At 49.6% G+C, this 10,412-nt stretch overlaps 1 protein-coding gene across 1 annotated transcript; it reads right to left on the bottom strand.

The window, feature by feature from the left end:
- Positions 1 to 843: 843 nt before the first annotated feature.
- On the bottom strand, positions 844 to 8,772 carry YJU2 (YJU2 splicing factor homolog). The gene is made up of 8 exons (XM_074978336.1): positions 8,716 to 8,772; positions 8,162 to 8,262; positions 7,488 to 7,632; positions 6,587 to 6,721; positions 6,010 to 6,191; positions 4,364 to 4,484; positions 3,058 to 3,223; positions 844 to 1,903 (listed from the first exon to the last, which is right to left on the bottom strand). The coding sequence occupies exons 1-8, from the start codon at positions 8,737 to 8,739 to the stop codon at positions 1,785 to 1,787; spliced, it is 993 nt and encodes a 330-aa protein (XP_074834437.1). The 5' UTR covers positions 8,740 to 8,772; the 3' UTR covers positions 844 to 1,784.
- Between the last annotated feature and the right edge of the window lie 1,640 nt (positions 8,773 to 10,412).

Genomic DNA, 10,412 nt, shown 5'->3' with positions numbered 1-10,412 from the left:
ACACACTCCAGCTAGATGGCCCTAAGGAGACAGAAAGGGGGAAGAGGGGAGAGGTTTAGAACCCCCCAAGGGTGCTCAAAGCCAGAAGCACAGTATGGGTTGTGAGAACTCAGGGTTACAGAACTGGGGGGGAGGGGGGACGTGGGGAAACAGCCACCGAAGGACACTCAGCCACATCCTGAGTATTCCAGGACAGGAAAATCGTTTCCATCCCCAGACTCCAGCGAGCCTGTGAATTACTCCACCCACACCACCTTCCTGCAGACCTTCCTGCAGGTTTAGTGACTCTCTGCTTCTCCATTAAGGTCACATACCGAAGCAGCAAGAGAACCCAGAAGTCTTGACGCCCAATCTCCGGCACTCGCTATTAGGCAATACCATCTGGAGACTAGGGATGTTAACGTTAATCAGTAAGCCTCACCATGAATGGCTGAGGCTTGCTGGTCATGGTTAAACAGTGGGAGCTGGAGCAGACCCCTCGCCCCCAGCAGCTGTGGGCAGGGAGCTACTCCAGCCCCATAGGACCCACTGCGGGCAGCAGGGCATTCTACTGTGGCCAGAGCAGCCCTCAGCCCTGGGGAGACCGGGAGTGCTACAGGCAGGGGCTCTCCAGCCTCGCTTGAGCAGCCCTGGTCCAGGGTATGCTGCAGGCATTGGCTCTCCAGCCCGGCCAAAGCAGACCTGACCCATGGTGGTCCCAGGAGCGCTGCAGGCAGGGGGTGTTACAGCTCAGCTGCCCCCCATCCTTTAATCAGCTAACCTTAATGTATAACTGGTTAACTAATTAAATGGGATTTTACATTCCCACTGGAGACTGCTTTATGAAGAAGGGAAAAATGCGCTTCAGAATCCTTTATTACATCTAAGTTAAACAGCTGTGTAAAAATAGAATGATCCTTGTGGGAAATACCAGGCACTAGCTTATATCAGGACACACAGGCCAAACGTAGCAATGCTGGGGAGAACGCAAGAGGCCAGCAAAAAAACCTTACACATTAAACCATGGCCCCAAGCCAAGATTACAGATAGGGTAAGAGCAGACAGAGGAGTCTGGAGATGAACGCCAAGAAACTGTTGTGTGGTTCTCCATTCCAGCATCTCCCTCGCCACACGCTTCATTACAGTCCACTTAACTGCTGATGACAAGGCTTTCGATAAACACAGCACGACGGATTCCAGCTACTGTTGGTGACCTGCTGCTCCCAGGGCCTTCTGACATGCTTAGGGGCACTGCTCCAGCTATGCAGCTGGGCAGCCACTTTTCATTCCCCGATTTCCCAAATACAGGGTCAGGAACCCAGCTCCAGAGATGCTGGAAACGTGGCTGAAAAGAGGAAGCTTGTCTGATCTAATCGAGATTCTTCCCCGGGTGGCTCTGGTTTGCTGGTGCCACCGTCGCTGGTGACAAGCTGACAGGAGCCTGGATTGATGGACATGTAATCAGAAGGGATTCCTGGAGGCAATCAGATTGCATTGGAAGTGGTACTGCTGTACCCCAGTTTGAAGGAACGCTGCCACATGATGGTGTCTTTGGTCTTTCCAGGAAGGGAGAGCAGCTCCGATTACACATGGCTGGTCACATGTACAAACTGCCTGGGAAGCTCCCAGGGCTCTTCTACGCCCCAGGACGTCAGCTCTAGGGCAGCATTTGCTTGTTAGGACAGTAGCTGCCTGGTGGTGGGATGAAAAGTGCCTGCACTGCACCCCACTGCCAACCCCTGGCCTTGCTCTACTTCAGCTGGGTAGGGAAGCAGAGCGAGAGCTCTTAGCAGAGACCTACAGACTCAATCACTGGTACTGTCTTCGCTGTCAGAATATGCCCCCAGCAGGCTGAGGGAAGAGCCCTGGGCTGCTGCTTGGGACTGGGTCACAGCAGGTAATGAGGAGCTCCGACATCCAGCATCTAGGAGCCAAACAGAGCAGGTTCAATTATTTACACCTCACGCCCACTGCACAAAGAGCTGCACACAGACGACTGGTGAAATCAGGAGTCACAGCACTCCTGCTGCTGCACGGATGGGCTTCTATCACCCTGCCTGGCCCAGGCTATGCCATTCCCTTGCCCTGCCCTGACTGGAGCATCCACAGCAACACCAAGCATCAGGACCCCAGCAAACCTGTTTTCTCAGCACCGTGTTTGAATCTCAATGAGGACGAAAGGGTTTTTACGCTGCTGGGAGAAGAGTCAGTTGCGTTTCTACTGAGGCTCCCGTCCTGCCCCCTTGTGGTGCAGTAAGAGAATGGAAATGGGTGAGATACTCCAGTGCATGAGCACTGAAGGAGGTGAGGTTAGTCAAATCTCAGTCTAAGGCAGATACTTCTGTGACACGGCCTCTAGTACGCAGAACCGTCCTGTCGCTTCAAGCTCTCAAGACGGACAAGGGGGCGCGGAGGGACTGGTGCACGGATCTCATAAGGAAAACATTTAACTGGGCCATTCATAAGGTGCCAGGTTTAGCTTGGCAGCCAATGTAATCTTATACAGCTCCTGTCATTCAAAAAGATTAACTACCTACATGCGGGGCCAGGATCGTTTTGCCCACCATCAAAATGCAGCCAGCTCTGTGATAGAATACAGCCACTGTCCAAGAGAACAAAGCAACGAACTAACAGAGGAGTGATGTTATGAACAATAACTGCATTTTACTCTGGTACTTGTACAGACCACACTGCCACTCTTCCATGAGCACCAAAATGCGAACACAGAAGCTGAAATACTGGCAATCAGCTTTCATGCTTCAGGGCACCGGAGCTTTGCCAGAGTAGCTATGAAGGAATGTTAATACCCCCCAACAATGCGCTATAAGGGAGGCAGGAGAGAGCAGATTGCTTCCTCTCACACGCTGGGCATTGGCCTTACTGGAAATCCAACACCAGACCCGATGCCATTCTGGCAGAAAGCTCTATTGGGTCGTGAATTACTCACGTGAGACACGTGATTGAAGACAACACACAGACGTGTGATTAAGCTGTCTGATGTCACCACCCTGGTGACCTGGAGTTAAGTGGCTAATCAGATCCTGGATAGCAGTGCAGGTGAGGCTGCACTGAAGTTACCTGAGCTTTGCAGTGTATTTTGCTTCCCTTCGCCGTTAGCTGCGGTGCAGCCTGGGGTCTGTTTCTTCACAGTGACCAGGCCGGCCAGCTGGCACTTGCTGTTCAATTTGCCCACGCTCTTCTCCCAGCTCTCAGGCTTTAGCTTCTTCCTCTGGGGCTCAGCGTCCTACAGAAAGGAGCACAGACATTAGTGTTCTGTCTTCCGGCAGCTGGCGGAAACAGAGAGGCTATGCAAAATGCCGCAACAGCAGCAAGGGTGGACTGGAGCTACATATGCAGAGGAATCATGTCCCAGAGCAGCGAGGAGAAAGCCCTTACCTGGGCATCTAAAGGAGCAAAGAAAGGGTTTGGCTAGGTTGGGACAGAACATTTGTCAGGTGTACAGGAACAAAATCAGCACAGAAAGACTCAGGCTGAATGCCAGGCAGAGGTCGCTCTCATGGAGATCAAGAAGGGGCTGTGGAAAAGCCTCCTTGAGGGCTGATGCCCCAGTGCTTGGTGCATCCCCAGCTAGTCTGGAATTGCCACCGCTAAGCTGCCATAGTTGCAATGGCAAGGGGGCGAGCCAGATGCGTGCCACAGGACTTTTAAGTCTCCAGCTTCCGTGGGCTCGAGTGTTGGCTGCTTGCCTAACCACTGGGTTTACCACACTTGTGGTGGGAAGAAAAATTAGCTTTCAGTATCTGAAGGTGCCAACAGATCGCGATTAACATCAAAAAGACATCCCCAATTAGTACTAACTGGCCTGTCCGGTGGACTCTCTGTGGTGATTTACACCAAGGAGTGAGCTCCTTCTGCCCCAGGGCAGCCATCAGAACAACAGGCTTGGATCATGCTAGGTAGCTCATGAGCCCTGCTCTGGATGAACCTGGGGCTTCAGGACTGTTCAGCTGGCATCTTCCACTACTGCTCAACTTGTACTAACTTCAGTCACACCGATACAATGATCCCACCATACTGATCCTTCCCGGCACGAGCTGAGAACAGAGAGCAAAGCCAGCAGCACTGGGCTGAACACTAAGAAGCACCAGGCATGAAAATTGGAGCGTAGGCTCACTCCCATGGAGATGAGCCCCCTTGTTAGTTCATACAGGCTGAAAGTTACCTATTTCTTCCTTCCAGTCCCATACACAAAGAGCACTGTGTCCTACCCTCTGCACACCAAAGAGGCGGTTGTGCCTCCAAGTTGGCAAACAAGGGATTTCACATACAACATGGTTTGCTGGGTTTTAATTTGTCCCCCTCTGGAAAATTTCCCACTCCTGTACCCCACACTGCTGGAAAAGCCCCAGACCTCAGGATTTACCTCCTGTAAGATGTCTGTGGGTTTCATTTTCAGTACTGATCTTGAGGGCTCTTGGGCAGCTTCCTCATCAGAGTCAGAGTCTTCCAGGAATCGCCTGCTCTGGGCTTGTTCCAGCATAGCTCTGCAAAGCAAAGGGATCCCCCCCATGGAGGTTAACGGAATGACTTGACTATGGTCTAGAAGTACCCACGTGGGTATTCAATAATGGCTCTTCAATCTAGCAGACAAAAACTAGGACACAATTGAATGGCTGGAAGTTGAACGAGACTTATTCAGAGAGGTAGCCGTGCTAGTCTATATCTTCGAAAGCAACAAGGAATCCTGTGGCACCTTACAGACTAATAAATGTTTTGGAGCATGAGCTTTTGTGGGCAAAGACCTGCTTGGTCCTTGCCCACGAAAGCTTACGCTCCAAAATATCTGTTCGTTTATAAAGTGCCCCAGGACTTTTTGCTGTTTTAGACATAGTCTATTATCCAGAACTCTCAAATAACCAGCATTTTATCCATAAGTAAATTTTAGTTACATTTTCCATAAGGACAGTAAAGTGAAAGTAAATGCAAATAAACACAAAAAATACAGTGTAAGTTTCCAGTGTATAATATGACTGTTGTTGGTCAGTAAAGTACTCTGCATACATTTTTGTTTGTTTCTTAACATCTAGGCTTGTTTTCTTTAGCGTTATGCATTGCTATGTGCACCTCTCTATTATCCAGAGTATTTGAATATCTGGCAACCTCCCAGTCCCAGGACCACCAGATATGAAAGCATTTACTGCAAAAGGTGTTATATTTTTATTTGTCGGGGTGGTGGTGGATTCACCATCACTGGTAACATTTAAATCAAGACTGGATGATTTTCTAACAGATCAGCTCTGGGATCCATTCTGGGGCAGTATGTGGGACGTCTGAGTTGACAATCACCATGGATTTTTGGCCTTGGACTCTGACTCAATGAAATCCATCTACTTTTGTGAGCCCTGCACATGATGTAGCTCTGATATGCTACAACAGCCCCTAGGCCAAAATCCAACAGCTTCTGCAGAAACACTTAACACCTTCTTCCCTTCCCAGTCCGTTAGCTGCTATAGCGTGGCAGACCTGGGATCTGCGCACTGCTCCAAGTCCCATTTTTAGGTGTAGTTCAGTGCTGCTGAAAGGTCTGTCACTTAGCTCTAGAACACTAGCATGGGCACAGCTAGGAGTTTACTCCACACCCCGATACAAAGGTACTTTTAGCCCTACACCCTGGAAGAGGCGAGTTCAGTCACAGAGGCCAACTCCTTCTTTGATCTTTTTGCCAAAGGTGCTAGATGGGACAGTGATCTTTGGTCGGCAAACACCTCTCTGCGGAGGACCATGTAACTTACATTTCCCCTACCTGCTTCAATACCTTGTGCGTGTCCTTTACCTGTATGTCTAGATAGATCAGATACCAGCCCTCCTAGATCTCTCCACATCCCAGTTCACACTGCAGCTGTACCATACACAAATCTCACAACTCATAGATTACATGTACTGTCTCTCTTGAGATCTCTGGGGGAGGAAGTGTTAAGACCGTGCAGCCCATAGGTGATACCCTGGAAAGTTTCGTGCATCCAGGTGCAACCAGAATGCAAACAAAAGCTATGCTATCAGCTGACTCACTTCATCTCCTCCTCATCCTCCTCCATCTCCTTTCGTTTCCGCTCCTCCTCATACTCCTTATACTGCTTCAGCATGGATTCAAAGTCCACATTTGCCTGACGCTGGTTCAGCTCCTTCAGCTCTTGCAGATTCTCCAGAACCTCCATCTCTAGCTTGGAGTCCTTCGTTCGGTTCTCCAAGACCTAGCAGAGAAAACAGAGCTCCTGATGCACTATGAGCCACATCAACAACTCAAGCATTGTAGCTTCCATTACTATTATGGCAATTCCATCCTGCCATGGTACCTAAGTGTGAAGGTTTACCATAAGTACTAGGCATGAAGCAGGAATACAGGGCACTTTTCTTTCAGGTCTTTACAAGCACAGTGAAAGACTGTGGTCGAATCTCTTTACTCATTCTAGGATATAAGAGAACCCACTGACAGCAGAAACCTCAGATATCATCTCTGCTTATGTCAGTTCCAAAGGGTTGCTGAAGAACTGGGGCAGCAGACAAGTAGCCTGAGACCTGCTAATCTAAGCCCAATATTTAAGTTGCTCACTCCCCCTGGGGAAAAGGAAAGAGTGCATTCAAATACCTTCATGGGATTGTTCAGCTCTTCCTCCTCTCTCTCCTTCTGCACTCTCTTCTCCTCTTCCTCCAACAGCTTCTCCGCCTGGAAATTCCGAGTGGCGCCATGTTCCATGGTATAGTCCGTGTTCTCAGGATCTGTCTGAGGAAGACATGAGCAACATAAGGGACTTATTGGGGACGTTCCACACGCGCGAGACAGGCCGCTAGCGCTTTAGGCATTCTTAATCTGTTCAGTGCTGGCTATGAATAACTTACGTGACTTTTAAAGCAACACAGAAAGCTATAGAAAACACTTCAACCTTGTTTTATTCACATCAATGCGCCAGCCGTCAAAATAATGATTATGCCCTAGGTCAGTGGTTCACGACCTTTTCAGTAACAGGGCACACTTCAACAAGACAAATAATTCCATGGTGCACACACTTTTTACTTGTGACGGGGGAGGCACAACTATTTAAATAATGTCCCAGCACCATCAGGCTCCCTTCTTCCCCACTTCTCACGGGCCAGGGGAGGCAGGCTCCCCACCAGCTCATCTGGGCCAGGAAGCAGCCTTTCAGCTGCCTCCCAGCATGACGGGGCTCCTGTGGGGTTGGCATTTCCCCTAGCAGTACCTCTGCAAAGAGCCAGTGCGAGGGGAAACTGACAAACCCCATGCCTGCTGGGACTCCTCCCCCAGCAGAGTGGCTCTCCAAAGAGCAGTGGTGAGGCAAATTCACAAAATGTCATGGCACACTTGGGATAGTTCTCGCAGCACACCGGCTAAAAACCACTACCCCAGAAACACTTATCGTACTTAGATATGTGAGGCACAACAGTGACTTATTCTGACTGGATAAAATACTTCACAACTTATTAAAAAAGGAACAAGAGCCCAGCTGAGACAGAACACTCCAAATTTTCACCTTGAAAGTGATTTCTGCCAGGCAGCGCGTGCACTTGATGTAGAAGCGAAAGATGGGAAGCCCCAAGTACACTTCATTCTGAACAGTCTCCTTCCGAGCGTTAAACTTCTTGCCTTTATAGATGTACTCACCACATGTCTTGCACCTACAAGAAGCAAAAGGGGAAGTGAATTAGGTCCACAATGCATAAACAAAAACTAGAGAAAAACACAACAAGGAGTCCTGTGGCACCTGAAAAACTAACAAATTAATTTGGTTATAAGCTTTTGTGGATTAAAGCCCACTTCACCAGGCGTAATATTTAAGCATCATATAACAGTTTGGGAGTGTTTAGATTATGCCATTCTCGGAGAGATTCTGCTATTCAGTTTACAGCTATACATGATCAACCTACCCCCAAAAGAGTTAAGTCAGTTGTATATATTCTGATGCACATGGTAACTTGCTCAAAGGAAAGCAAGCAAGACTCACAGCGTTCCGTATCAACAAAATCCAGTCAGTACATTCTGCAAGTAGCTGGATTCACCCTCCCTCTAAATATATGGTCAGCTGGATGGAAACACAGCAAGAACGCAGAGCAGGGGTATCATACGAAACCTGCCAAACTCTTACGACTGAACACCGTTTCAGCAGGTTCTCCAGGGCATTTACTGCCAGTACCATATCCCTCTCACCTCATGTTGAATGGTGCCATCAACCGCACAACATACTGACGGTCCTTTGGGAGCTTGAGCTTTGGGATTTTAGATGGATCGAAGTCGGGCGGGTAGTATTTCTACAAGAACAGAGCACAAAGACATCAGCAGAGTCTGTGGGGTATAAAATAGCGTAAAATAGCGGGGAAAGGGTATTACCCTTTGCTCTCACACGTTGGGACTCACAGAGAATCAGAGCCTGCACCTGCGATCACATCAGGAGCCCACCCATTGCCTCCCACACACAAAGCTTATCAGGCATCTCAGAAGCACAGACGTAGCTGCTCCCTCCCCACTGTGGCTCCCCCGAATTTCCCCCTCTCCCCTCCCCCACGATGGGCTTCCCGGGCCTCCCCAGTTACGGGCCCTCCGGGTCTCCCCTTCTCCCCTCCCCCACTACCGGCCCCTCAAGCTCCCTCTCACTTCTCCCCCACTCTGGGACACCCCCGGGCCACACCTTCTCCCCTCCCCCACTACAGGTTCACCCGGGGCTCCCCGTCTCCAGGCCGGGCCGCCGGCTGCCCCTCACTCACATTCAAAACCTTCCTCTCCGACATTTTGCCCCCCTGTCTGTGCCCAGCTCGCTCCTCCCCTCTAACTTTCCCCCACAACAGCTCCACGGGCACTTCCTGGATCGACCCCTCACCCTCCCATTGGCCTGAAACGAGAGAGCGCCAAGTAGAGTTGCTTTCTATTGGCTCTTAGTGCCGCTCCTCACGAGCCAATCCCGCCCACTGGCCTGTGTGTTCCAGCTAAAGAGGTCCGCCTACTCCTCAAGCGCTGCCGAGAAGCGTTCCGGGTGCAGTTGACTCCTGGCTGTTGGAGTCTGCCAGGCCCTTTGGAGAGATGGTTAGAGGTTGTTGGAGTTTCAGTATATTGGCCACACCTAGAGGCTGCTGTCCTAGGGCATTTAACACCCTGCTATGTAGCATCAGAGGGGTAGTCATGTTAGTCTGTGTCCACAGAAACAACAAGAAGTCCTGTGACACCGGATAGACACAGATCTTTCGGAGCATAAGCTTTTGTGGGCAAAGAGCCACTTCGTCTTTGCCCACGAAAGCTTGTGCTCCAAAAGATCTGTTAGTCGACCAGGTGCCACAAGACTTCTCGTTGTGTCTGCTATGTAGTGTATACAGAAGCCAGGCAGCAAGGCACCTGCTCATGAGTTTGCTCATTGCAAGTAGGACATGTGGAGGGCTCTGCAGGGTTGACAGAGCTATGCCACACCGGTCTCACACTTGGCATCTCAGGGACGAGTGGGCCCAGCCTCAGGAAGCTGTTCTCAATAGTGACAGATGGCAGAACGAGCAGCAATGGTCTGAAGTCACAGTGCAGGAGGTGTAGGTTGGATATTAGGAAAAACTATTTCCCCAGGAGGTGGTGAAGCACTGGAATGTGTTACCTAGAGAGGTGGTGGAATCTCCACCCCTAGGGGTTTTTAAGTCCCCGCTTGACAAAGCCCTGGCTGGGATGATTTAGTCGGGGTCGATCATGCTTTAGGCAAGGGACTGGACTCGATGATCTCCTGAGGTTCCTTCCAAATCTAAGATTCTATTAACCCAGCACAAGCTCTCACGGTCTCTTAAAAGACCACCCTACAAAAAAAGCGTATTATAGCAATGCTCCACCTATTCTATACACACTCTCTACCATTAGCTGGTCCAATGCGATCCAGTATTGCCAATCCCCGTCCTTCCAAAGTCACAAGATGGGTGTGGAAAATCATGAGATTATTTAAAAAAGAAAACATTTTGGGATTTTGTCTTCTGGCTTTTGAGCCTTTATGAGGTACTAGGGTTTCATTTTCATGCTTTTCTCCCCAGCCATGAGGACTACAGGCTGAACCTCTCTAGTTCGGCACCCTCTAGACCTGACTGGTGCCAAACGAGAGAATTTGCTGGTGGTCAATATTGTCTAGCAGCATTACCAACACTTCTACTGCTTACTGGGCTTTTAGAAGACATTTAGGGGTAAATTACAGCTAAATAACATCACAGAACACTGAGAGCCAGGACTGGTGGCTGGAAACAAACTTTATGGGACCATGGGAAACTTGGCCACACCCATGATAAGTGGACATCCAGCTAACTAAAATAATGCCAGATTACAGAGTTTGCTGGATATGAGAGTTCTGGATTAGGAGGTTCAACCCGTAGAAACTTTCTCAAAAAACCCTAAAGCCAAGATTCTTGTGTGTTCCCATTACTACAGCTGGTGGGTCTTTCAAAAA

Source organism: Carettochelys insculpta, chromosome 27, assembly GCF_033958435.1.
Source record: "Carettochelys insculpta isolate YL-2023 chromosome 27, ASM3395843v1, whole genome shotgun sequence".
In the NCBI taxonomy this organism is placed as follows: Eukaryota; Metazoa; Chordata; order Testudines; family Carettochelyidae; genus Carettochelys; species Carettochelys insculpta.
Note: the sequence above shows the minus strand (reverse complement) of the source record. Positions and strands in the feature narration are given on the sequence as shown.